Genomic DNA, 27,977 nt, shown 5'->3' with positions numbered 1-27,977 from the left:
GATGCCAGGCACAGTCTAAGCCTTTCAGAAACTAACTCCTTGACAGGCAATTTCAAGTATTTTCTCTTAGCTTCTTGTCTCCATGCGGTGGCTGTTAGCAAGGGTGACAAAGGACTGACAGACAGAGACTGCAGAGGATGGGTCTGTCCATGTTCCTGTGAAGACAACAAAAGACAAAAAAAAAAAATCTGTGTTCCCAAAGTACTAAAACTAACCACTGGGTACTCAGGGGGTTTTTTGCACCTCATGACCTAATGCGACTGCCAAGCCATCAAGGACAGGGCTCTCTCTGACTCTACCCATCCAAAGCCTAGGGCAGAATCTCCACTAAGAGTGTGGGGCTTTTGGCAGGCATCCCAGGGCAGGGCTGTGTGCCTCCCACAGGTGATTTATGAAGCAGGTCTTTTTCCTCATCTTGTGGGCTGTGGGCAAGGAAGCATGCAGATGCAAACGAAGTTTAGAACAGGATCAACCACTGGTCGAGTTCAAGCTTAGCCTTTGTCCAGCCTGGAAAGAGGACAGGCAGGTCCCTGTCCCCTAGCATGGATCAGAAGCCAGGCTGAGACTGTGAGAGGCCCTGAGGTAAAGGTGAACATGGCATGTTGCATGCTCAGGGCTGGAGGGCTGTGGAACTGCAGGGAAAGTTCCAGGAAAAGGAACTGTGTTGACTTGAGGAACGTATATTTGATGCAAAATGCCAAAACTGGTGGTAGGACTCAGGACAGGCAGCCCTTGTTTACTGTAACATACCTCCAACTCTGTCATGACCTGGGCACCTAAACCTTCCACTTGAGTTTTCCCTTTTTTAACCACTGGGATGCAGGAACTCAGCATCGCTAATCACTTCCTACCCTGAGAGTGCAGTCTGTCAAGTTTATTGACCAAGGGCCCTTGCCTGCATCTCCCTCCCTCTCCATACTCTTCAGGACCATGCCTGCGATGACAAAAGACATTTTGCGCCTCACCTCATTCGCATGGGGCACTGTAGCTCATCACTGTAGATTCTTCTGGAAGATGAGAAAAAAGAGTGCTGGTGAGATACATCTGCCAAAAACTCGCTAAAGCAACTCAGTATTGTGGCTCTGTTTCTAGGAGAGGCGTTCCCTCAGCTTACAGGCAATGACTCCCCTCTGCTGTGACACATGAAACCCCTGGTATGTGCCAAAGACTCTGCGTGCAGAGTCGGGATGACATGCAAGTCATGGGCTTGCAATCTTCTGAAGCTGTTAAGTCCCAAAGAGCTCCATTACAGTTACAGATTCCTCACTTTCTGAAACAATACCAATCCCTGACACATTTCTAGCTTTTCCTCCCACTAGGGACCCCAGATAACAGAGGACAATTTGTTTTCAGTGTCACTCTTCTAAGCCATCCCCTCACTATGGTCCCTCTGCCTTTGCTGCCTCCCACAAAATGAGCGTACAAAAGCACGGCTCTGAGCTCCCTGCTCCCCTCTTGGTGGGAGAGTTAGACCCTACGTGAATCTACATGCCAGCTTAAAGCTTGCAAATCCTGGGACCAGGGAAAGAAAGATCTACCGTTTTGAAACCCAAGAGGTTATGTCCATCACTAGAGAGATTCCAAGGGGCAGTTAGATAAACATATCAGGGTTGATATTGTCTTAGACTTGACAACTTTAGAAAATTTCTTTCCAGTGGTCCATTTGGGCGGTTGCTGCCGTACAGCATCTGAGCTCACCTGGCATGTAGTAATCGTAGACCTTGATATTAGCTGGCTTACGATCCTTCACATGCATGTCCTGCTGCAGCAGCAAAGTGTAGGTGTGAGGCTGTCTAGTCAGCTAAGACCAAGAGATGCAAGGATTACAGTCAGAACCAAAATCCTGTAAGACAATCCTTTCCACCTGCTCTCACTCAGGCTCCATGGAGGCCTCACCACTGTGACAGATCTGTTCTGCTTTCCAGTCCATCTCAGAAATATCTCTTACTTCACATTCTGTGGCCATCTTCCATTTTTGGTCACCAAATTTAAGTCAGCTCATGAGAGACATCAAACCCACGGCGTCAATGTGCATTAGGTATCTAAATGTAGCACTAGTGTTCCCAACCAATCCCAAATTCCTATCCAGCTCAGCTCGGAGCTCCTTCATGCATCTTGCCTCAGTGGCTTCTTTCTCATACACAGTCCCATTATATCAGCTTTTATTCTCCAGTCTCACACAACCCTCATCATTAAGCAGACAAAGGCAGGGTGTGGATGAACATCTGCCGGATGGTAGTAGTGACGTGACCTGTTCATTATATGTCACCTTGTGCTACCTGGCAGGCTGAAATCTTTCTCTGTGCTGCCTTTCTCTTCTGTGCTGTAGGTCTAACAAAAGCAGCATCTCTGCAAGTCTAATGCATCCACATGACAATAACCTGCTTACTGTGAAGCTAGCTTAGCTAAACTTATTGACAACTGGGAATGAAGAATCACAGAAACATAGAAGTGTTCCCTGGAAATTCTGAAGTTTTAAAATTTATGCCAGGTCTTGTTTCTGATGCTGTTTAGGTGTGCATGCAACTAGAGAAAGGCTGGTTGTTAACCTGGTGATTAATGAGGCTGTGGAGCAAGCACTCCTGCTCACACAACTATCTGGTTTAATTTGGAGTAATCTTGGCAAATTCCACGGGCAATCTTGGATGTTCCCTACTACGTTCAGGCTGCTTAAGAGCTTTCTAAGAAGCCAGCCTTGCTTAAATTTACTAGATGGATCTACTCCCCAACCCTGACCAGATACTGTATATGGACTTTCTCTAGTCTCTGAACAGTGCCAACCAATGTAGGCCTAACATCAGAGTTAGCCTCATTTCACTCAAGTTAAGCGTCCCTGTATGCAGGCTCTACAGCTGAACTACTGCAGGCTGACACAACACAGTTCTCCAGGTTAGCAAATATGGCTAATGTTAGTATTGCTAATAGAACCAAGATACAAGAGTAAGCTAAAAGTTATCTGCCCATCATAGTCCTTTTAATGATGGTGTTAGTCTAAATTCCACTCACTTCCTCCAGGTAGAGAATGACTCGGTCAGCTTCACTTTCAACTTTCTTCACTAAAGGCATTTTCTTTAGCTGAAAACAGGGGAAAAATTTGTCAGAAAGACTCTAACAGAAAATGAAATATTCAGGGATATTTGTCCTTATGAATGCGTGGGCAAAATGTTCACATGGCCAAGGAAGCCCTTGGGGTAGGGGAAGGAAAGAATGTGGCCTGAAAAAGACTTTAGGTATAAAGATTTCTTGGGAAAAGAACCGTGTTTCTCTACCCACAGGAATGATCACAGTTCTGCATACAGTCCTGCATGATGGACATCCATCACTGTTCCCATCCCAGCTGGACACAAACTCGCGGTCTCACCTCTTCCAGTGAACCTGCCACGGGGCTGTATCCAGAAAGCAGCTCCACTTGGATCAGGACCATGTTGGTGGACACACGGTTCCCTGTGTAGCTGCAGCAGGAACCCAGGGGACAGCACTAACGTTACTTTCTGAGACATGATCTCCAGATACTCCAGCCCAGCTTTGGTACTCAGGTGGAGGAATCTGCCTTTCCTTCCACTGTTTCTCCTGTAAGTGTAGCTTTCGTGTACTGTAATAAATCTTTGTGCTTCCCCTGATCTCTCTTTCAGTTGTGCTGAGCCAAGGAGAACAAATACCTTGGAAAGTTTCTGGAGTTACCTGCTCTAGCATGGTAGGGAATATCACATCCTCCTCCTGCTCTCTTGGCAGTTCTGTCCCAAGTCAGGGAGGGGTACAACAGAGGAGAGTGGTGTGACAGTCAACCAGGAGCAGGGGATGGAAGACTTAGGAATAAGTGTCAGCAGTCAGTCCCACAGGACTTCACATCACTAGTGTTTTGAGACCTAATCCTAGAAGGGGGTGAGACCTATAGACTTTGGGAGAACTTGTGGTGACTGGCATGAGATCCCAGAGATAGGACTATAGCCTGAGCCATCTCCCTGGAGCCTTGTACCTCGCACCTAGCTGAGGAAAGCATAGTTAAATGGGAACATCTTATCACTTGGACCTCATGAGTGAAGGGGAATCTTGGCCATCAAGAGACTGGTGTGGTGCCAGAAGCCTCTTAGCACAGGGGAGGCAAGGGGCAACTAACTGAGTGTCTCCTACCGAGCATGAACGGTGACAGGCAACTGGGTGATGTTGGGCGCGGTGCACTCTGTCTGCACAGATACGGCAAAGGTGACGTCGCTCCTCAGTGGAGGGATGTGATACCGCAGAATGGCCTGCCAGGACAGAAAGAAGCTAGTTGGTGGAGAATAGCAGAGGGGTTTTTTTGCTGTAGAGTATCCTTGTCTAGTGTTTGGCTGCTGTTTGCTGTCTTGCACTGGTGGAAGAGAAAACTTAAGTGGTGCAAGCGCAGGTTCTGCTAGAGCACAGCTCTAGGTGGTGTTCACTGGACTTCTTGGAGGAGAGGTGCAGCTCTGGTCAGGTGGAGATGATCCAGATTTCATATGGGGAATTGCTATTCCCTTTCTGTTGGATCCCAGCTACTCCTACCAGCCTTGAAGCCCAGAGTCTTGCAAGCCGCAGCAGCAGCCTGTTTTCAGTGTTGGCTAAGTAGCAAGGTGAGGAGAGGTACCCTGGCTTTCAAAGCTTTTCCCTGGCCTGACCTTTTCTCTCTGACTGGGCTTACCTGCAGGAAGAGGCACCCCTGGCCCTGCACATGCACAGAATAATCTTGGGGAATGGCTGGCAGCTCCACTGTCTGCAGCAGGAGGCGATTGGTGTTGTCTACTTGGATGTTTTGGTTGAAACCTTCAGAGGAGAGAGAAGCCTGAAGATCAGGGCCGTCCTTGCTGAAGGTCTTGGTTGCATACAGAGCTAGGGCTTCCAGAGCAACCACCGTGTCCTGAGGAAAGAGACACACATTGGGCAAAATAGAATCCCTGCTTCTTGTGCATGCCCAGTCCTTAGCCTTTCCCTCCCTCATACTACGTCTACAGCATAATAAGGGTTGAGCTTTCCCCTTGGACTTTTAGCATGGGATTAGCTCAGATGAATACAAATATTCACCTTTTCCCAAATTGCAGGAGCTGTAGATCCATACATATTTTTTTCTTTTTTACTATGGGCTCTGCTAGAACCCATTGCTCTCACAAACCATAGCTGACAGTAGGTTCTCTGATGATGATAGCTCAGGGGGTTTACCTGGGTTGAAGCAAAGCCTCCATAAGGGTTTTGCTGCTTGGTGAGCCAAGACACAATCTGGGATGCCTTTCTGATTTCATCTGAAGACAAACTTGACTTTGAAAGATGAGCCATGAGGATACTAGATGTCAATTCCACATCAACAGATGGAGCCCGATACCAATATAGAGAGTCTTCTTCCTGTTTGGACTGCTGGGTCCAGAATATTTGGTCATCTAGAGATGGAGTGGGAACACTTATGGAGTGTGTAGCTGTATCTAATGACCTTGGAGTCCTACTTCGTCCCTGTTCCTAGGTACTGAGTGAACACTGGGACAAGGTATGGGTGCATATCTCCCTATTTGCCCCCTGTACCCTGCTTTTCCCAGAAAAACCTGGGCCTGCAGGCTGGGAAGTTGCTCTGCAACATCCATGAAGCTCCCCTGGTTTGGATGACTGGGAGACCAGGACTCTGAGATCATCCATAGAGAAAGTCTCACAATATGGATATAGCCTGTGACAGCTTGGCAAGCAGAAGTTACCCAAGTCCTGGGCTCCCCACAGAGCTCTGCCAGTACCCCCCACTCCTGTCCTCCATTTCCTTGATCATTCAAGTCTGGGGTCTCCACACAATTCTGCCAGTGGCCCTCTCTTCTGCCCCACAGTCTTTGGTACCTGATATTATGGCGACCTTATCCAATCTTTTGAGGATTTTCTGCCTGAGGGCCTTATCACCTGCGACTGCAAAAGCATTTGCAGCTAGTGCCAGGCTGTAGAGATTGGAACTGCCAGTATCAGTATTGACCAGGTCCTTTATACATTTCAGAGCTTTCCCCACAACTGGGTCCTAGGATACAATTGAAAGCACACCGGTTGCTGACAGGGTGTATGGGGAGGGGACGCAGCCTGGATGTGTACAGAGGAGGGTGAAAACAGGGACAGGACACATGGGGACAAAACTGATAACGTACCCCTGTGTGCACAAAGGCAGAGTGCCAGTGCGCTGCCTGCCGAGAGGCCACACGCACAGCCCGTCCCTGCTGCCGATACTCACGGAGCGTGGCATCCCTGAGTGCAGGAGAGCTGTGACAATCGCAGAGCTCAGCCCCAGTCCTTCCTCCACTGCACCCTGCAGCCACCACAAAACAAAAGTGAGGAGGGCTGCTGTGAGAAGGGAGAGCAAAAGTCAGCACAGGCAACAGTGTTGGTCCTATTCCTTCTGCTACAGCAGTGCCAGGGCTGGTATCTACTCCTGCAGTCCTGCTGACCACAGCACTTCAGCCACAGTGACCCAAGATCCTCTGGGTGGCTGATTCCCTCCCTCTGCTGAACACATTCCCCTTTCCCCTCCCCTGCAGAAGATTTTCAGTAGCAGATTTCAGTGCCAGGGGAAAGAGATGCTCCCACAAGCCAGCTGCAAGGTGGCACGTCACTTGAGGGCCCTAACAGTGGCAAGGATATGGAGAAGCAAAAGAAAAATTATCTTTTGCAAGGGGAGATGAAAGGTACCGTTCTCTTTACTTAGAGGATGAATTATCTGAGGTCCTACCACCAAACTGCTGCTGGCTCCACTTTGGTGGTACTCTGTGTGTGTCTGTGCATGCACAAGCACTGTGTTTTTGAGCATATAGATCACATCCCTGGCAAGGTGAACCTCACATGAGTGGCTGCCATCAGTCTCCATCCACTCAAATTCTGACTGCCTCTGTACAGGGGGGGATCTCAGACTGAAGGAAGAAATGGCAGCTCAGTAATGGGGAAGGAAGCTAAACCAGTTTACCAAGGGAATAACACAGAGCTTGAAAACTACTTTTTTGTGATTTTTTTTGAGGCATGTGTTAGCTTTGAGACTGGGCTAGGGTAGGGCACTGGTTCAGTTCTCATGAGTATATAATCAAATGCAAACCTCCTTCATTCATAACTTGAAAAACTACCACCACGACTAAGAACCCTGAGTGTTAACCAAGCGTGGCCTTGGGCATATCAGAGTTGCCCTTCTGCAGTAGGATTCATTTGTTCTTGGCACTCAAATTGGACCAGAAAGTGAACGAGCTCTGCGGTACTTAATGAACAGTTAGGGCATGCCATACCATCAGACCATTGTTGAAGAGCTTCCCCACACTCTTGAAGCAGCCAGATGGAGTCTGACTTTTAATCAGGGCACTGGCAGCATCCTTTATATTCTGCTCATCTATGTGGATGTAGTCCCTGGCTTGGCTGAAGGTCTTGAGAACAAGGGCAGTAAGCCTAGAGCCAAGGAAGGGAGAGGAAAAATCAAATTGAACCAGTCACTCATGACCATCTCCAATAGGAGTCAGGAGTCTCTGTGTCTTCTACTGTCTCATTCCTGGAGCAATACAAGCAGGCCAGAGCCTCTGTGCAGATGGAGAATTGGAAGAAATGCACATGGGTTAGATGCTCCTGAAGCTTGAGCTCAGAACCATTTGCAGCATGAGAAAAAAAATTCACTGACAGTTCAGTGCTGCCCCCAGAACTCTGCCAGTCCCAACAGGGTGCACTTGTTCAATTTAAGGCCAGGAGGGTTGATATTTAGTGGGCTCACTCAGCCCCTTTTGCAATCCTATTGGGTCACCAAGCAGTCTGGAAAATCTGGATAGAAGGTGTCTTTACAGTCAGGTTTTCAGAATCAGCCTCAGTTGGAGTGCCCAAGGACAAACAATCAAACAGGTGTCCCTCAAGTCAGTTCATTGGCACAGTTCTCTTCCAAAAAGTCTCAGAAGCAGTTTCTGTTCAAAACTCCACACCGCCAGACTCCCTCTGTTTCCCCAGACCAAAATCCAAGCCAGCCTGAACCTGACCAGGTCAAGCTGTTGCTCATCAACTGTGTCTGGATAAATCTCTGCTTACCATGTGTTCCCTGGCTCGCTGCCTTCCCCAAAGGCACTGTATGAGCCGTCTGTGTGCTTGTACAGGAGCTGCCGCTGATATCCTGTGGGAAGAGGCTGGGGGTAGTGAAGATGCTCAGTGCTGTCGTGTTCTCAAGGTGACAACCTGCCCTGTCAATCCTGCTCATTATAGATCATTATAGAGAGCATTGTCTCTGACAAATTCAGCAAGGAGCTTTCAGAGGGGTGCCATGTACCCTTTGTTCAGCTGCTGATTTGCACTGCTATAATTCCTATGGTGTCAGGCAAGTGATGCTGCACAAATCCTGTTCAGCACCAAGCCTCTGCTGAGATCCCCATGATCCCCATGGACATCACCAGCATGAGCATCCAGCATGAGCAGAAATACACTCACCACTTTCCAGATATCCAATTGCCTTCTGTTTGATTTCTGGAGTCAGTTGTCCTGTTTCTTCAAGGTATCGTGTGATAAAGACGTTGGGGGCAAAATGAACCATGTTCTGCTCACCACAGCCACTGGACATCTGGAGGAGCTCATCGATGCTGTCCAGTGCTGTCCCCAAAATGTCACCTGTAAGTCAGAACCACAGCTTTGGAAGTTTTACATATTCTTGCATGTGAAAAATTTCTGGTCTCACTGATTCTCCAGATAACTTGCTAAGACTGGTCTCAGTTCACCTCTGCTCACACTAGCGTGACTTTAATGTCCACAGAGTCCTGTAAGAACAGTGATATGGTACCTGTCTATCTTCCCCTTGGCTGGGTGAAATTATACATCATCTGGCCCAGTGTCACTTGTATAAGGGACGTGGCGTGCTTCTCTGGAAGGCCCCAGTGTCACACCTCTCTGTACACATTGCCTCTTGTTATTCTGCTAAAGCAGACATGGTGGCACCAGAAGAACCCTGCAGAGAAAAATCTGACTTTCCAAGCCTCCCCCTAAATCTCACCTAAGAAAGAGATGCGGGCTCTCTCTGACCCAAGGACCACATTTTCCGGCATAGTGAAAGTGATTGTTTCTGAAGCTGAAGTTCCTGCAAACAGTAAAAGTGTCAAAACAATAACAGGCAGGAGGGAGATGGCAGACCCACAGGCAACCTTGGAAGATGGTATAAACAAGGCTGGGATCACCTCATCAGTCGGTGAAATCAGCATTCAAAAGAGAGGATGACGCAGGGATCAGGCCACTCACTGAGGAGTGACTGATGTGGTTTGGCAGTGGCTTGGTGCTGGGTAGAGCTGAATGGCTTTGACTCCCCATAAAGGCTCCAAAATCCCTGACTTTCCCCTTCCCATGCACCTTCAGATAGTCCTAGAGTTATACACACGCCACACTGCTTCTGGTCGGTCTCCTTGCTCTGTGCACGTGTACAGCTCCCGTGGTAAGACAGTTGCTGTCTCAGGGGTATCTGCACCTACCTTCAGGGCACAGGAGGGAGGTGTGGGTCTTTTCCTCCAGCAGCCCCTCTGCCTGGTGGGGAAAAGGCTGGTCAGCTCAGAAGGGAGAACAGTAAAATGAGATAGCAGCTGTGCAGCATCCCACCTTCCTGCCAGTGCCTTTTCCATCCTCACAGGCCGTGCAAAGACACCAGGGATATGGACACTGACAGAGAAGCTTCACTGGGAAGCAGGTTTCTTAGCTGCTATGTGGCCTTTGTCCCCATTGCCCTCCTAGCAAGCAGTTCTGACATCTCTGTCCATTGAGCAGAGGAGCTCAGCTCATGCCCTGACCAAACCTACCCTTAGAATCAGTCCTTGACCAGCCTCCCTGTGAAACGTGCCTACCTGCCTGGGCGACTCTCCCTTCCCAGAGTCACCCCCGAGGCTGTTTTGAGCCTGACACACTCCAGCCTCTCCAGGACCCTGAAGCACACTCTGACCTTCACCAAAAGGTGTTTAACCACTGTGTCCTTCCCTCCAGACTCTGGCACAACAGCTGTACTCTCAGTGCAAACTTCTTCCTGCTCCGTCACCTCAGCAGTGACAGTGAAATTCACCTTCCCTAAAGAACAAAACATCAAGAAGGCAGTTAGCACATCCATGCTTATGTTTTAGTTTGCTCAGCCTAAGGCTGCTCACTCATGCTTTGCATAATAGGCCACTCTCCCTTCCACCCCAGCTCTGATTTCCTCAAGCAGCTCTGCCAACGCCTCCCGCTCCTGACCCTCCCTTGTCCCCTTACCTAATTTTGTAGCCTTCACATCCCAGAAAAATGTTTTTGCTGAATCAGGACACAGACAAAGAGTGAACCTGACATTTGCATGCACAAACTCAAAATCCCCGGAGTCCATTAGGCTAAGCTGGAGCTAGAGGTGAAACAAAAGGGAGCTTGGGTTACAGAGCTGCTGCTGTATTTTTCCTTTCAGCTCCTTGATCCAAATGTCAGTCAAGCCCAGAAAAACAGGGTGAATATGATGATGATGGCCTTGTTGCAATATCTGTGGGACACCAACAGCCTGTGGATATTGCAGTCCTGTAGGGTTGAGCTTATGGGGAGGGATAAGCTGCACAGAGATGGCTTAGCATGGAGCTTTGTGGAGAGCTTCCTTAGTGTCTTTTGCCCAGCGCCTGAGGAGGCAGCCCCTTGTCTGGGTCTCTATCAGTGAAGTACTGTGACCATACGACCCCCTGCCCAAAAACCATCCTGGAGGGAGCCACTCACCACCATGCACTCCTTCAGGTAGCTGAAGACTTTGACTTTCAGGGGAAATGACTCTCCCCGGAAGACAGAGTAGGGCAAGGTGGGTTCCACGAAGAACGGTTTGAAGCTCCGCAGGCTAGTGGTCTCTGAGATTCCCAACCCATGGCTCTCTGATGTGCAAAAGGCCATGGCTTTCCAATCTGTGATACTGTCAGGTACTGTGACAGCCAGCTCAGCAGCCCCTGAATCACTGAGGAGAAAACAGAGTGGAAGGAGTTGTTCCCATCCCTGTAAAGATTTTGCTTGGGAAGACAAATGTAGAAGGACTATGAACTGGAAGTGCATGTGAAGGTGTGGGGATTCCTAGAAAGAACAGAAGTATGGAAGAATAGCAAATTGGTGGGCAAGGAAGGACGGAGAGCCTGTGCTAGGGAGCACCGTGTGACACTTCCATCACCCAAACTCCCAACCACAGCTCAGTGGTGATCATTATAAGCGTCACTTACAGATCTGCACACACAAAATGGGAGATGGTACCTGTTCTGAAGTGGACATAATCCAGCCAAATGGGATGGAGAGGTAGAGATCCTATTTTACAGATGGAGAATATTGGCATGTGGGTGAATTAAACAAGCTGAGATGTGTGAATAAGGGGAGAACAGCAGATGCTGCATAACTTGACTTTAGCAAGGCCTTTGACGCAGTCTCCCATAGTATCCTTGTAGCCACATTAGTGTGGACTGGACAAGGGGATGATAAGGTGAGCAGAAAATTCGCTGGACCACTGGGGACAAAGGATGGCTATTGGTGACACAAAGTCCAGCTGGTGGCTGTTTACCCATGGCATCCCTCAGGGACTGATACTTGGGCCAATACTGCTTAATGGCTTGATTAATTACCTGGATAATAGGAGAGAAGATACCCTCCACAAGATTAGCAGACTAATCTTGCTACGTATAAGAAGACTATGCCTTGTTGGGGAGGGGTTCCTGATATGCTGGAGGGAAAGGTTGCTGTTAGGAGAAACCTTGACAAGCTGAAGAAATGGGCTTTAAAAATGGGTAAATTCTGTATCTGGGATGAAATGATACCATGCAACAGTACAGGCTGGGCAGTGACTGGCTAGTTAGCAACTTTGCAGAAAAAGAGGTGGGAATGCTGGTAGATAGCAAGGTGAGCATGAGGCATCTCATGTGCCCTCACAGCAATGAAGGCCGTCTACTACTGGACTGTGTTAAGAAGACTGCAGCTACTGTCTTGAGAAAAATTATTTTTTTCCCTATATTCGTCTGTTGTGGGACCACATCTGGAGTACTGTGTCCCATTTTTGCCTTCCAGTATAAGAAAGATACTGACATACTTGAATGCATCCAGGAGAGGACTACCAAGATGGTCAGAGGGCTGGAACATTTGATGTACAAGGAATGGCTGAAAGAACTGAAGTTTTACTTAATAGGGGAAGGTTAGGGGAAGATCTTTCAGCTTTCTAAAGTTACCTATTGGGAAGGTGTAGAGACAATGAAACCAGCCTCTTCTGAGGTGCATAATGATAGGATGAAAGGTAATATATACAAGTTGGAACATTGAAAATTCTGACTTGAGGTAAGAAAAAAATAAATACCATGAAGATGGTCAAACACTGGAACAGGTGCCCAGATAGTTTGTGGAATCTCAGTCCTTGGATTACAACCTGATCTAACTGGACCTGCCTTGTGCAGGATGTTGAACTACAGACCTTTGGAGGCCTTTCCCATCGCATAGGAGTCTGTGATTTTAAATTCCCCAGGTTTGTTTTTAAAATCTCAAGCAGAGCCAGAAACTGAACCAAATGTCCATTGTCCTTATCCACTTCTTCATACCTCCCTTTTCTTTGTGGGCACAGAAGACAGTAATGCTCTGGCTCTGCTCCTGCCCATTCCCTCTCTGCTATGGCTGGTAGGAGGTCTGGATCGATATGGGGCCACAGCCCATAATTACTCACTTGATGGGAACCAGAGTCCAGATGAATGTCTCTGGAAACCAGGTACGTACTGGCCCTGCCTCACTACCCAGATCAACGTGCTCAGACTCAACACGTTCAACAGCAGCATCTGTTTCTGGGTCCAAGTTGTCCAAGTATTCCAGCTCGCCATAAGCTATTGGGAATACAAGCATTTGTTCAAAGGCAGAGCAACTGTGAAATCAGGATAGAGTTCAGCTGGGCAAAGCTCAGCATCCCTCTCACTCCCACTCCAATCCCCCTTGTCTTCTCCAAGATGCCCTCAACCTACTTCACTATTGTCTTTCACGAGACAACCCAGGAGACCATGTGGATTCCAGTATGTGTGTACATCCCCGTGAGGAACTCCACCTGCTCACACTTGTGCTCTCAGACCCTGCAGAAAGGCCTGGTTACTGCCCAGTGCCAATCTTGGCTCATTCTCTGGTTTCCAGCAAGACATTTCCTAGTCTTACAAACAGATGTTCCTTCCTGAGACAGCTGCCTCATTTTCCCCCTTGACCATATTATCTTCCTGCCTGCCAGCAGAAGCTCGCAAGCAGGTTCTTCTTACACAGCCACACCTCCCACCACCCCACTGCACTGGGCACACACACACATCAGGACCCTTTCCCTCTTCCTGTGGTGCATATCTCCTGTGTGACCTCCCACTCATCTCTGGAAGCCATCCCCAGTTCCTCAGCACACTGCATGTTCAGCTTTCCTTGTGCAGCCTGTATGTTACCCGTGATTTCCAAAGAAACAGCATAAATCAAGATGTACACATGTAGTCGTAGGAGAAAGTGGTCTGGGTGCGGCACTCAATTGGAGACTTGATTTTAAGGCTGGTTAAAAATGTTAGACCTGAATTCTGGGGGAAAGAAGGGGAAGAAAAGAAGGTAGATTTCAGTGGAAGGGGTGGTGTATCTGAGGGTCTGTCTCTGCCCCCTCCTCACAGCGTATCAGCCACCCTGTGTTGTTGCACCTCAGCCTGACCTGCAAATTTATACAGTGGGAGAACGCAGAACCCCCCCCGCTCCCAAAGCCTGGTCCTGAGGCCTCCTGCCAAAGGAGGCTCTCTGCGGGCATCACCACTCCCATGTTGCCCACAGACAGTGTCAGTTTGTTGCCCACCCTAACACAGACTTGTTCTCATCTTTCACCTGATATTCCTTTCTACTATACTCTCCCTCCTTTCCCCAGTCCCCTTTTTCTCTCAGGTGCTTTGCTTTTCTTCAGATTTTCTCTGACCCCCCGCTCCTTCCAACTCCTAGAAAATCTGAGGGTCTTGCATTTGGGGTAAGCAGGGAGCTGTGTTCTCGGGGTCTGCCTGACCGATGGGAGTTTATCAAGCTGGCAGCATGGAGTGTCAGAGATCTCTTAGTTCAGAAGCTTGGCAAATTCAGAGCCTGAAGTTGACAGTGTTTATGGGAAAGACAGTCTGTGAAGCTACCCAGCACTGACCTGGGATACAAAAGGGATCAGGTTTTCTGGAAATTAGATTTACCTTCAGAAGTTCATAAACATCTGGTTGGGACACTGCATAGGAGTATCTGTTGTACGTGAATGGTGACACTGTTCCTGGCGGAAGGGTAGTCTGAGGGGAACCAATGATTCCCGGGCTCTTGTGGATAGTACAGTAGTCACTGTAAGAGTCTGTGAGGGTGCTGGGGTGCTCCTGAGAATAGCTGAACATATTGTACACCTGTAGACAGAGAATGAAAACAGTACAGGTCAGTGTAAGACGTGGGAAGTTTATCATTTCTATCCAGAGATTTTCTGTGACTGCAGAGGCAGAGCTTGGATCCTGCCTACCACAAAAGCCCAGCCCCAAAAGGTTTTTGGGCTTCATGAGAACCTCCACAAGTTCTAGATGAATAGCACCAGAGATGAACACAAACCCCTCTGGGGTATGGATGTGTAGCTGTGGCCACTTCTAGCTCATAGATTGTACCTGTGAGCTCAGTGCATACAGTGAGGACTTCTTCCCTGTAGGAGTCATTAGATAGCTGCTTGTCTGACTGAAGACACATCCTGGACCCACCAAGACAGTGTCAAGAGGCAATTCAAGCGTCCTTAGACCCAATGCATCCCAGGTCTAGAGGAGAAATGGGACCCTTCCTCTGCCAAGGCACCACTTACTGTGAATGGAAAGACTGTCTGGTTCATGTGAGCTGGAACAGAGACATGGAACATATCACACATTGGGCATTTTTTTAAATATAACTCTTGTTTTCAGAGCACTGTCATGAATTGGTTCAGGAGATGGAAGTCTCTTGTCATCTGGTTGCCACTGTGTCAAAGCACTCTAACAAGAATGTGACTTTGGGTATGACTGGGTTATTCTATTCGATCTCTCCATAGAAATTTTGACTGGTGTTTGATGTTGGCTTTCATTTCTTCTCATTAAGCCATGTCCTGTCCCCATTCAAATACTTGTTGGTATATTCACCGTGTCTTATTAACCAGCGCCTGCAAACAGATACTCCAAAGGCATCTCTCCATTATTATCAAGGCTCAGCACTGAAGTGACTCACACTGTCCCTGGATAGCTCAGCCTCTTGCCTCAGGAGAAGGACGCTCTGGTCTACAGCACGGATGCTACACAGGGAGCCTGCTGCAGCCTGCAAACGGAGACGGACAGCTGATCCTGGGAGAGCCACTGCATCTGAGAAGCCAAGCTTCACCTGAAACAGCAGAAGAAAGAGGGATTGAAGACACCGACAGAGGAAGGAAAGGAGAGAGTGTGGCTACTGGATTCTGCTGGACAGCTATTGCTAATTTGCAGTTAATTACCTAGCCATCAGCCTACCTGCCCCCTTAAGTTTTGTGCACTACTTACATGATTCCTGAAGCACTTGGACACTTTCAGACTGAAGGTGTCAGCTGCCACTTGTCCCTCAGGCAAGGCAGTGTAAACGAAGAGGGTAGCCACAGGTGAAATAAGGTCAATGGGCAGAGTGACATTGAAAGCCCCACTATACTGACCTGAAGAAAGAAGGAGAAATAGAGAAAACACAGGAAGAGACAAGGAAGTCTGTCACCAAGGATTACAGCAGCAACATGCTCATCCTCTATACAGTTTCTTGGATAAAAATTATTCTGCCTTGCTTCTGGGGAGGCCACAGCTAGACCAGGGTGTAGGTTAGTGCCATTTTGTAGCAGTGGCCTTACATCATGAGGCAACAGCATGCACTTGGAAGAGAAATGACTTTCCACCTGAGTCCAGCAAAAAGATTCTGTGAGTTTTCTTGAAGGTTACTGATAATTCCTGATTGGCAGATAAACTCTGACAATTTCATCATTTGATCAGAAAAAAAAAAAAAAGGAAATTAAAAGACAAAATAAAGAGAATATTTGCCATTCCTTCTTGGTTTTTTGTGACAAGTCTGTTGTTTCCTGTTGGCCTCAGATCTCTTTTCTCTCCTTCCCCATTTAGGCTGGAAGGTTTTACCTGTTAGGTCCTTAATCTGTTCCTGTTATTTAGATGCTCTTACCTGATGGTGGATGAAGAAGTACTGTTGTTTGGCCATGATGCACAAGGGATCCTCTGGCCAAAACCTAAAGAGTAACGAAGAGAGCAAAGGGTGAATAGTGCCTCTTCTCCATGTCTCTGGGCCAGCAAAGGGCCCTGTGCTGACACAGACCCGACACAAAGCTGACCGTGTTGCTGGCACTGCCCTGCACTCACCAGGTGGTAGAAGTCTGCCCTGGCAGCCCGGTGCCCCAGCTCTGTGGCTAGGATGCGATAGTGCACAGTGACCCGCTGTACGTCCCCGCAGGGCAGCATCTCCTGCACTGGCTCGATCCTCACAGAGCTGCGGCTGGAGGAGTAGAAGGCCCTCAGTGTGAGGGACGCAGTGCCATAAGACACCCTCACATTTCGATCCCTTAAGTCCTCCGGCTCAGTCTTTGCCTGTGGCACAAAAAAAATGGCTTGGTGTCTGCAGATTTCTCTCTCAATCTGAAGATTGGGTCTCCTCATGCCAAAATCAAGACTGACTGGACAGTGGGCTCTGAACTCTCCCAGGGTAAGGTGTCTATTTCCACCTAAGCCGATCTCAGTCAGCCCCTTTCTGTGGAGGGTGGCATTGCCCACCCCATCACACTCTGGGATAACTACTGCCTAAACAGGAGGCAGGGAGCTGTATACTACCAGGGCTTGGCTAGAGGTAGAGGTGACAAGGGAGAACTGAAGATCAATAGCCTTGTTTATCTTTGACCTATTGACCTACCTGCATTGAGACTGATACTAACATCTTGTGGACTTTCAGCAAGGTGAAGATCCATCATCTAAGATACTGTATATGCTCTGATAAAGAGGCGGGGATTGCCTTGAAGTGCCTTGACCTTGAAGTTTAGGTAGGACAAGTATTAGAAACCTACCCCTACAATCAGACAAGAGAGCCTTCCTTGTTCATGGCAAAGCAAATGCAAACTTTTCTCTGTCAGCTCCATGTTGATGACATCCCTATTTAGCTCCTTACATCCTGAGTGGCTTGCAGCAACCGCTTCCTTACTACCCTTCCTTCCTTCTCTCCTAAGTTTTCTGCTTCTTATATACCAGGTTTCTCCTAATTCTTATGCTTTGAGGAAACAATGCAAACTGATCACTGATGTTTTCTTCTCCACGCGTATTTGCAGATGCTTTGTCACTAGATCCTTTCCTATCTTCTGGTTCCATACCATGTGGGACTTCTTCCTTTGCTCTCTGTTCTTGACCAGCCCCACAAAGCCCTTTCCATCTTAGGGAGAGGTGCTATGTAGGTAGACCTCAGTCACAACTTCATGGGGTTTCTGTCCACTGCCCCATCTTTCATCATGTCTTCTGACTGCTCAGGGACTGTGTGTGGCACCAGGGGCCAGAACATGGGCTCTGCTGTGGGCTCCTCCTCTTGCCCTAGATCTGTTATTTCACTGCTCCATGCCTTCATCTCCCTGGTTATACCGAGACAATGACACAGACTATAGGTCTGAGGGATGCATTGCTTAGTGCTAGCCAAATCCAGTGCAATTATTGGGCTTAACCTGTAGTAGAACTTTACTGCTGTTGCCCCATGCTGACGTCTCTAAGGTGAAAGAGGCCATTCCACTGTCGTCCGTGAGGTAGGTCTTGGTCTGCTTCTTGCTGCCATAGGATACTGTAAGAATCACCTCTTTGTTCTTCAGGTGTGTCCCATTGGCACTTTTGAGTTCCAGCTGTAATGATGCAGAGAACAGTCAGAGAATTGGAGGCCTCAGGATTGAAAATCTGTCTCCCAATAGAAGCCCCGTTTCCCCTCTCTGCAAAGGGACTCTCAGTGTGAGCTTTAACTACTCCAACCCCCCTCATTTATACAGTAGCCATCTCATCTGGCAAAGCCATGTGCCCATCCTGTGGTCACACCTTTGGATTACCTCTTGGTAGGGGTGTCAAAGGAGACACTGGAACAGAGGACTGTTAGCAGCTTTGGGCAGCTCAGAGCAAGGGGACCCCTCAGCACCCTTCTGTGCGCGCCATCCCCTTAGGCCCAGCTGATGGGCTTTCCATGTTTCTGCCCTGGTCACTTACATTTCCATAGTAGGGAGCTCCTTGCTGATAGTAGTAGCTTGATGCCCAGAATTGAAGAGTTGTGATATCAAAAGTGACCTTGCAGTTTTCAGTGGTGTTGAACTCCACTCCTAGGCAAGACAGGAGGTGCATGCAGGTGAGTCTGAGCAAAGGCAGCAAGATTGGATGGACTATCACTCATAAGGGATTGTAGTTTCTCCACATAACTTCAGGAGTCATCTAACACACACTCAGCAATAGCGTTTCCTACATTCTGACCTTCTAGAATGACAGCAGTCTACCAGAAGGCCTTTGCCAGACAGTTCTCAAATACTCTTTCTGACTTAAGATGGTTCTACTCATAATTGTCCTCTTCCATTATCCTCCCATTCTCACAGCAGTCACTAGAAGGCAACGTTCTTCCTTGCCTTCACCACATTAGTTTACATTCTGCTGTCTTGTCATGTGGTGCCCATCTGAAATCACTGCAGTTGTTCACGAGGGCTGTTTGCTAAGTGTGTCACTGCTTTCAGCAAGGGGCTGAAAAACATTTTCTTGTAAGGAAGGGTTTGTAAAATTTTGTAAGAAAGGAAACCTTACAGGCCAGGATATTTAACAGTAGCTCTGGACAAATAGCCTCATCTTCCTGCCTGGGATGTGGAGATAAATCTGAGGAGGAGCAGTCAGGGCCTTGGTTATCACTGGTTGCTCTGAGTATCTCTTCATTCCAATGGACTTTCCTGAAGTATGGTTTAAGAACAAAAGAACCTGGCCTGGCCCACCTCTGCACATTTCTACTGTGACTAGAAGATGAGAAAAAGTAGCTTTAGCCATGTCTGCCAAACCAAGGTGACTGTCGGGCTGGGCTGGCCACGGCACCTTGTGGAGGAGCAAGCATGCTGGTAAAGCCCGTCCTGCAAGTGTCACATGTCCTGTGTGAGTCAGACCTGGGTGGTATGGTACACAAGAACATCCGTGCTGCCACGGCGCTCCCAGGGAAGACACAACCCTCTGAACACTCAACCATGAGTGAGCTGGTGCAGAAAGCTCTGGTGGTTTGATGGGAAGACACGAGGATCCATAGGGAGTCTTACAGATGAAAACCCAAAGACAAGCATGTCATATGGCAGTAAAGTAAAAGATTTTCCACAAAGTGTAGAATCAGATTTTGCTACCTGTTCCACTTTCTCTCAGAAAAGCCACAGCTTCCAGGTTGAAGTCGTAATTGTCACCACGCTTCTGGTGGTAAATCTTAATATTCACCTCAGTGTCAAAGCAGCCGTCCTCATTTGTCTGGGGATGTGAAAGTGTATCTGTTAACCAGTCATGAATGCACTTAATCCTTTCTGCAGTGCAGATCACACCCAAGGCCCTGAAGTCTAAATGTACATTACTAAGACAATTGAGTTAAAGGAGCAACTTCCATACTGGCATGAAACGTATTTTTTTTCTGTGGAGCAGTCACTAATAGGAGATGCTGTTTCACATGTGTCTCGTCTTTGCATACTCACTTATGTGCCAGTAGCAAACATGAGTTGTCATTTCACCCTGACAACACGATTTCTTCTGCTAAGGTAGGATTTATCTTTAAGATACGTGCTGGGTTACTTAAAAATACGTAAACAAATACAGATACATTCATTCAACCCTAGAGGTGAATGAGTAAAGTCTGTGCTGAACTGAAATTACTTGTTTAGATGCAAGAGGCAATTTCTGTGTCTCAAAAACAGCTATTTCTGGGAAACGATGCATAGGTGTCTACACCAGATTAAAAGGTGGCGCTAAAAGACATCCAGTAGAAGTGAATTACTGTGGACAGTGTTTGTATTTTTATTGCCCTGTTGCAATACCTGTTTTGTAGGCAAATCTGCAGTACTTAGCTTGCCTACAGATGTTTTTTCCTTTGAGTGCTTCTAAGTGCAGTCAGAGAAATCACCGAGAGGGTCTAAGATTGCTGCACTGGGGAGTTAAGTACATATCAGTCATTCATCCCCAAGCAAAGAGCATGCTGCTTCAATAATTGATGTCCCACTCCTTTCCTTAGTATTCTTTCCTCTCTTTGCCCCTATTCCTCAGTTTTGCAAGAGGAGTAGATATACCACGTGCTCACCTCGCCAGTGTAATCCTTACAAATACTGTGCTTGGCTCTGGAAGATTTCCGATTATGGCGGATATGTTTACGGCACACCACAGCCTTCACACTACCTTGGACTGGTTTCCCATAGGTGTACCTGGCAAACATAGTAGGGGGGACTTACTTACACACACTCACATACAGAAACACTGGCTCACAGGCTTTAGCCTGTGGTTTGCAGCTATACAACCCCGCAGCCTGCAGTATCTCCATGGTTCATGAGCTCAACAGTGGCCAAGAGGTTAAATGACTTCATCAGACTGAGACAGAAGGCAGTGGTGGGTGACTTCTCTCCAAGTCAACACCAGTTCCACCAGGCAGTGCTAGGGGACATTGAACTGACCACAAGTTGAGTCATTATTCCTTTCACACTGGTACTAATCTATGCAGCAGAGGTACTGTATTGTAGGGCACATGCCCCGCTGAGGGCATCCACTGCTACACTTTCAAACTCACAGAGAAAGAAGTAGGGAGAGAGAATATGGAGAAAAGTGAGAGTCCAGGAGAATTCCTTAGCAAAGGGTGCCAGGGTACCAGACTCTGGGGTGAGGGTAGGGTTAGTAGAGACCATTTTAAGCTCAGTTATTGATAGCTGTGCAGGTTCCAAACCAGTAAGAATGCACGTTCTGCCACAACAAGTCAGCTCACATGCCACAGACGTGGAGACGGAAGTTCTCCTCCACGATGGTGACCACCTGAGGCATCTGGATGGAGACACTGAACTTGGGCAGAACTGTGTGACAGCAAGAGAAACATAATTCAGTAAGACCATAGAGATCTCATTTGTTCCAATCCTCCCCAAATGGTTGTTTGCAGAAAATAGATCTCTCATTCCCCGACTACCAGCACAGGGTCTGGTAGCAATGCACCAGCAGCCCAGCCAGGAGTGTGGTGGGAATAGACAGCCTTAGCCTCCTCCCTGGAGTGCAGCTGTGTGGCAGTGCCTCAGTCCATCCTCAGAAAGCCAGTGGGTTTCAGTGAAAGTCAGGGATCACACCTACTGGCAGGCAGTTGGCCATCTCAGGTTGTGCTGGTCACAGCTGCATGGCCCATTCAATCTAAGTGAGAGAGGGGGACCGGAGGCAATACATCTTTCTCTGCTGCCATCCATACCCTAAGACTCTTACCATACTCCTCTACCCTGAAGGTGTGCCTGCGGTCAGGCATTTTGATGGTGTACTCTCCAACTGATGCTTCTGCAGCCAGAGAGAAGGACAGATCCACAATGCCTCCCACAGGTGTAACATTCAGCCACTGTGCAATTCGGTTCCCTTTAGGGTCCTGCATAGGCAGTAGTAGACAGTAGTTATTTCCCAGTGCAAAGAGACTCCTTTGCAGGATGTCCAAGCTACCACAGCATGGTCTGAGCACATATCCTCTTGCCCTGAGAACCCAGGTGTCTCTGACACATCTACAGTGCCCAGGTCAGTCCAAGCTCAAAGAGGATAAGGTTTTTCTCTCATTGGAAAAGTCAATCTATTATAGCACTGCTCTCTGGTGGCAGTGACAGCTCACTGTCTGCTGCAAGACCCTGGTTTACTGCCCGCCTGTCTCATGAAGAGATAGAGGTAGTCCCTCTTAGACACCCCTGTGGTGATTTGAGCTGGCATAGCCCCCAAGTCACTGCAGAGAGGGTCAATCCTGACAGCACATGCTGCCTAAGGCATGAGTTATGTGGGACTGATTACTGGAGAGTCTGATGTCTTGAATCCCCAGGGAAGTCTGGGGATATGAGTCCACGACTTCATGCAGGGGACCATGTGGCCCAGTATAGACAGGAGGATGTAAAGACCTGGGATGCAAGGGCATTTGGAGGATTTGTTGACTGTCATGGTCAGTCCATGATGGAGAGTGTTCTCTTACTGCTGATTCTTGGGAAGCTGAGATGCCATACAGTCACACTGCCCAGCCAGGAGGGACTGAGTGATGAGTTGATGGGTGTTTTATAAACATATACAACAAGTGGGAACTGTTGTTTGAAAGGGCAGAGCTGGATCAGAGTACTAGGTTTGTATAAACTGGCATGAAGCATTGCATAGGTGTCTCAGAAATCCTGAGTCTATCCCTCGATTGCTTGGTGGGTATGGCATGCAAAGATGCACTAGCTACTGCCAACTGCTAGTTGGAACTGTGACCTCTCTGCATGGGTTATTAGAAACTCCCCACCACTTCCATATATCTTTGCTCAACCCAGGTGGCTGCAGTTCATATTTTACCTATAATATTGAAACTAAATTAACTGATTTTAAGAACAATATCCTGAAAGCTGCTTTAGCAAGTTTCTCTAGCTGTGTAGCCACAACACTTCAAACTTTTATTTTCTGTATGTTAAATGTAAAAGTCTCCTTAAAGAAACTTCAGGATTTTCACAAATCTTCAGTTCACAAGCCAGACGGACTAGAAGTCCTGTGACCACTCTAGAAAAGTTTTCAGTGGCACCCATAATTTACAGCAGGGGCCCCTGTGTGGTTGGTATTGTGACACTACACTGCCAAACTTGTGTGGATAATAAAGGAAGGAAGAGAAAGGAGTTGAGGACTGTTATGGTTCGTTCTGAGGTAACTGACTTTCTGCATCCATATTATCCCACCATCATCTCCAAACCTGCATCTTCCCCAAGGTGAGATGAGATCACCACTTTCAATAAAGTAGGTGCTTTACCTTCAGTTCCACCTTGTGGTGCTGTGGGGAGAAAATAGCAGTTACTGTTGGGATGCTTTCAGATGCTTTACCATCCACCTCCCTGGTAATTTTATCCCCCAACCATCTACGAGTCTTGACTAAGCAATTCCCAGGGACTGTCCGTGACCCAACACCACGAGCAGTTCCTGTGTGGCAGGTGGTGCCCCATGCTGCTTGTAAGCACAAAAAGGAACACTGAGACTAGCTATCCACAGATGGATCACCTAGCTGGGCCAAGCACTGATCCAGAAGTCATGAAGGCAGCCCATAGCATTTTCAGACTTATTAAGGATTCTCCTCTCTTGACTTACCGTTTTATTGCTGGCAATAAAGTTCTGGTCCAAGGTTACAATTCGCAACTTGACTATAGAGCAAAAGAAAAACAAAACTGACTGAAATGAAATCAAATCTGTTAATAATAATCAGAACGGATGGCTGAGACATGCCCATGTGCTTCACTGATAGGGTGTGGGCAGCAGCTAGAGCCATCCACTCCGGGGCCTATGCTCAAAGCCCTGCTACGAGCTGGCAGCCTGATAGAAAAAAAGTGGTAGGAGAGACAGTGTGGGCTTTCTGGGAAGACTGGCTCTACTGGTCAGAAACAGCATTTTGCTGGACACTGGACTTTTGGTGGGGCACTCCATCTTGTCTGCAGTGAAGGTCATGCCAGCAAAAAGGGTGGGGAGGCATGGGGCAAACAGCTGTACCCTGTGAGAGCTGAGCTGTGCTAGGGCAGTGATGGGACCTGCAGGACCACGATCTTCATCTGGGGAAGTCTGTGGGAGAGAGATGGATTTAGGGCACTGACAGACTATTGTGGCTTTGACTGGAGCAATGATGAACATAACACAGTGGCGTCTGAATCTTTGCTCATGCATCAGCCAAAACACATTGGCATGCTGGGTATGGCTAGTACTGGAGAAAACATGTGCCATGCTGACTTAGGAGTGAGGTATCCCCAAAACCCTCAAAGCCTAAAAGGGAGATGAAGCCTGTGACCCATCTTCCTTGCAGAAGAGGCCCTGCTCCAAGCACTAGAGGTTACCCCATATTTTGTGGCCCAAGGACTACTACTCCTCTCACAAGACATGGCATTCTGCTCATACCAATCTGTCCAGGTTTGTACACAGGTTTGTCTGTCTGGATAAAAGTCTTCTTGTCTGCATGCTTGATTAAGACTTTCTGTTTCTTCTCAAACTCTGAGTTGGCTTCTAGGACTGTGACAACAATAAAAGCCACTTCATCTGGGTTTCCAACAGGAGGAGGGACCTGCAGGCATAGTTGTAATCATCATTCAGGGTGGATTACACTATGGATCCCCAGGCTTTTGGAATAACAATTATGATACTGCTTTTGTATTGCTCCAGTTCTTCTTGCCCTGAAAGACCTCACAGTACTTTTTAGAAAAATAATCTATCAGTGGGACTACACAGTAGGAAGGACACTGGCAGACTCATACAGGCTGAAGCAGAGGATTCAGTACCTGATTAAGGTGTCCCCATGGGAAGACACAATTCTTTGACTTCTTGCCCAGCAAGAGCAGAACTTATGCACTATCCACCCTACTGACAACACTTGAAAATCATCTTCCTCACCTGGAAGCTTGTGCAGTGAAAGAAGGTGAGCTGAGAGATGGACTGAGTGATCAGAGTCTCATTCCCAGCTCTGCTTTGCAAGGTTACTGTCACATGGGTTGGGACTGCTTGTTTTTTGCTGAGCTGGAGGCACACTGTCTCTGAGAAGGGGTAGTAGAGCTGAGATGGTATTGCCACGGCATAATTTCTGTTAAAAAAGGAAAAAAAAAAAAAAGGTCAGGTGAAACTGATTTTCTAAGAGGCCAGTTTTTGACCATAGTATTGGGTACTTCTTAATATAACTTCTGATCTCTTCATTCCACTGTCATGATGCCAGTGGGACAAGATCACACCGTTCCCATCTGTAGGTATTGCAGCCATTAATACCGGGTCTGCACTACATGCTGCGTGCACATGTAAAAATATGAAGGCACTGCTTCCAAAACCGAAAGTCAAAATAATGTGAAGAGATCTCCCCATGTCACCCAAGGGATCAGCAGCAGAGCTTGGCTACATTGCATGTTTCCTGAGACTTCAGCCTTTTCCCTGAACCACACTATGCATCCCCATCAGTTTGCTTGGTTGGTTATCTCCTTTTTTCCTATCAGCTACTTTTGAGCTCAGAACTAACACCATGTGTACGGGACCCAGGGTTCTGGCTTCGAATCTCAGACACAGTCTCATGACCACCTTCTCTTCAGCTTCTGATGCTCCTGTTCTCTTTGTTCTCTTATGCCAGATCTCACACCTCTGTGGCTACTCTCATAGCTGTGCCTGTGAATAACACTGAGAAGCTGTTCATACTGTTCTGGGTTTGGGGTTTGGTGTTTGGGTTTTTGTGGTTGTTTTTTTTTTCATCTTATACTGCACTGCAGCAACTAAGACCAAAGAAAAGCCAACATTCAAGCAGATCTGAAAACTCTTATCACTGACTCCTCCTGCTTACTGCCTCTGGACAGGTTCAGGCAGTGTCATGTTTTGCAGCAGCAGGAGGGCAGAGCCTGGAAAGATCAGAACAGCAGCCAGCAGGGACGTGACCTGCTGGCAGTTCTTAGCTGGAGCTCAGCACCCTGGCAAGAGGGAGTCAAAGTCCTGCTGGCCAGGAGCGTTGAGTGCTTTCACACTTGAATGCTGTCAGGCTGCCTTGAGCAGCTTGTCTGCTGCTAACATTAGGGGATCTGGTAACAGATGCCAACGACATTTTGATTTTCCTGCCACTGGGCCAAAGGATGGGGTGAGCACTTAAGACTCACTGCTTGAACCTCCCATATCTCCCTTGCTCCTAATGACCCTTTACTCTGGAACATTTTCTTACAACCGTTTAACAATTCAGCCCTTGCCTTTGCCTTCTAAGCTATAAAAGTATGAGACAGCATCTCTGAGGCTGCCACTCAAGTATACAAAGAGCCAGGCTGGATTAATTTCTCATGAAAAAACATTGGCATACAGGTGGGAGAGCAGACAGCCTACTGAAGCAAGCAATACTTCCAATAAAGCAAAGCTCCATGCTGAAGGTAACAGTGAGAAACAGGTAGCAGTAAAGCATCATTTGAGAGGGAGATGTGTCAGCCCATGGAACATGTCTTAGAGGAAGAGTATACACTCCCACTGAAAATATTTTTAAAACCAGTGTATGCCACACCACACACAGCAGGAGGGAACCCAGCTATGACCTAGTGATTTATTTTCCACTAACTTTTACTGTTCAAGCACAACGATGTTTCTGTTTGCACTTACGCCTTGGCTGCAAAGGCCTTCATAAAGCAAGAGCAAGTTCACATGCCAGTCAATCACAGCAGTGCCTGCTGGAAACAGAAGCTGCATTCCTGATAAAGTATATGAAGAGAAGCAGTGCTGGGAATGTTCCTTGCCAGAGGTCTGAGAAAAGGCGTGGAGGGAATGAACACACTGCTTCACAAAGAGCACCCCTATTAGATACTCACGCTCATGCTTGCCCAGTTTGTAAAAACACTCAGCTTTGTTCACTAAAGATTTAAATGGTGACTCAGGGGAGAAGAGCATAGCCCAAAAGGAAACACATTCTGGAGCACACTAGGAGTCATGAGATGCTGGCAGGTCAGTACTGAAACACATGCAGAAGGCTGGTGGAGTTGCTCTGCCTGATCCTTGCAGAAATATGTGGTTTACATTGAAGGTAGTAAAGGGAGAGCCAAGTAGTAGGGGTAGTGAGGGAGGGGGAGGGCACACGAGAACCAAGTGAAACCTTGGGAATATGAGAAATTACACCTTTCTGGAAAAACACTTCTGGTCTTAGGATTCCTGTCCTGTTTCTGCCACACCACCACCCCCCCAAAATTCCCCACAGACCAGAGCACGTATGCAAAGCAGCTGAAGTTCTTACAGCATTGCAGGTGTTCCAACCGTGGTAGGCAGGAGAAGGATGCTGCCCCACAGGAAAGTGATGCTCCACATAGCTGACAAGAGGTCGAATCCTTCCATGGAAAGTTTAGCCTCTCCTCTGTCCCCGTTTCGCCCCTGCTTCTGCTGTCGTCCTTCTTCCCTCTCCCCCTCATCCAGAGCTGAAGGACTATACAGCTCCTGCCCTGACAGGGTACCTGTGTCTCTCTTGGCTTCGAAAGCAAGAAGATGGAAATCATCTGCGCATGGCTGGGGCTGGGATGTGGGCGGGTGGAAGGGGTGGAGACAATGTTTATTGCTTACACACCAAAGGCACTTGCCTCCAGGTTTTGTAAGGCTTGCTGATGGTTCTCTGGGAGATGTCTTGCTCTGCTTTACGCAGCACAGCTGATGACAGCAGGAGTGCTTTGTTACTGTATTTGGCACAGGGCCCCAATTTTTATAAAGGTGTCTTTACCAGGACGTCATCAGAAATATCCTGGGACAAATTTATTCTTTGTGATGTCAGTGGATTTTGCTTTATGGTTCTTCATCTGTAGGACTTTTTTCATGTATTATTTACTTCTTGCCAAAATTACACTCCTGCCCTGCAGACTCCAGCCAGACCTGCCCAGGGCTTCATACACAGCTCTACCAGTGCCCCCATTCATCCCTGGAAGAAGGGCAGAACATTAGCATGTTATTATCTTTTTGTCATTTCCATTTAACTTAAGAGGCAGCCAACTTGATGACCATTCAGAGATGCAGAGCCCTGGGGAGTGTTTCTGAAATCAGACAGAACTCAGATTGTTTTTTTGTCCTGCTAGTTTAGGCTTGAACTGAAAACCCTGTTGATTTTGGAGAATCAAATATGCTCCTAGATCAGTGACATACAGTGCTTTAAACCTGCAGATAATCTGCAATGTCAGCGCTAGGTTAAAGGCTCGTGCGCTCCTGTTACATCGGACTGGGCACTAAGAGGGGGGATGTTAAGCACACATATGGGGACTGTGCCAAAGTAAATTCAGGGATTGCTTCAGCTGGGATCAAAGAGTGGGTGGA

The 27,977-nt window shown here is 47.7% G+C and overlaps 1 protein-coding gene across 1 annotated transcript; it reads right to left on the bottom strand.

Moving 5' to 3' along the window:
- Positions 1 to 75: 75 nt before the first annotated feature.
- On the bottom strand, positions 76 to 26,990 carry LOC141958884 (alpha-2-macroglobulin-like protein 1). Its single transcript, XM_074901874.1, has 36 exons — positions 26,920 to 26,990; positions 24,579 to 24,765; positions 24,090 to 24,252; positions 23,295 to 23,347; positions 22,963 to 22,983; positions 21,429 to 21,582; positions 20,950 to 21,034; positions 20,278 to 20,398; positions 19,343 to 19,460; positions 18,189 to 18,298; positions 17,666 to 17,836; positions 16,329 to 16,553; positions 16,135 to 16,198; positions 15,480 to 15,625; positions 15,175 to 15,324; positions 14,145 to 14,342; positions 13,421 to 13,508; positions 12,641 to 12,794; positions 10,681 to 10,909; positions 10,201 to 10,324; positions 9,899 to 10,020; positions 9,438 to 9,489; positions 8,969 to 9,052; positions 8,413 to 8,589; positions 8,020 to 8,101; positions 7,242 to 7,398; positions 6,206 to 6,280; positions 5,827 to 5,998; positions 5,173 to 5,387; positions 4,658 to 4,873; positions 4,132 to 4,247; positions 3,362 to 3,452; positions 3,007 to 3,075; positions 1,699 to 1,801; positions 966 to 1,007; positions 76 to 155 (listed from the first exon to the last, which is right to left on the bottom strand). Exons 1-35 carry the CDS (start codon positions 26,988 to 26,990, stop codon positions 967 to 969), a joined length of 4,404 nt encoding a protein of 1,467 aa, XP_074757975.1. The 3' UTR covers positions 76 to 155; position 966.
- Between the last annotated feature and the right edge of the window lie 987 nt (positions 26,991 to 27,977).

Source organism: Athene noctua, chromosome 3 (assembly GCF_965140245.1).
Source record: "Athene noctua chromosome 3, bAthNoc1.hap1.1, whole genome shotgun sequence".
Taxonomy (NCBI): Eukaryota; Metazoa; Chordata; class Aves; order Strigiformes; family Strigidae; genus Athene; species Athene noctua.
The sequence above is the reverse complement of the archived record's forward strand: the minus strand, read 5'-3'. Positions and strand labels throughout refer to the sequence as shown.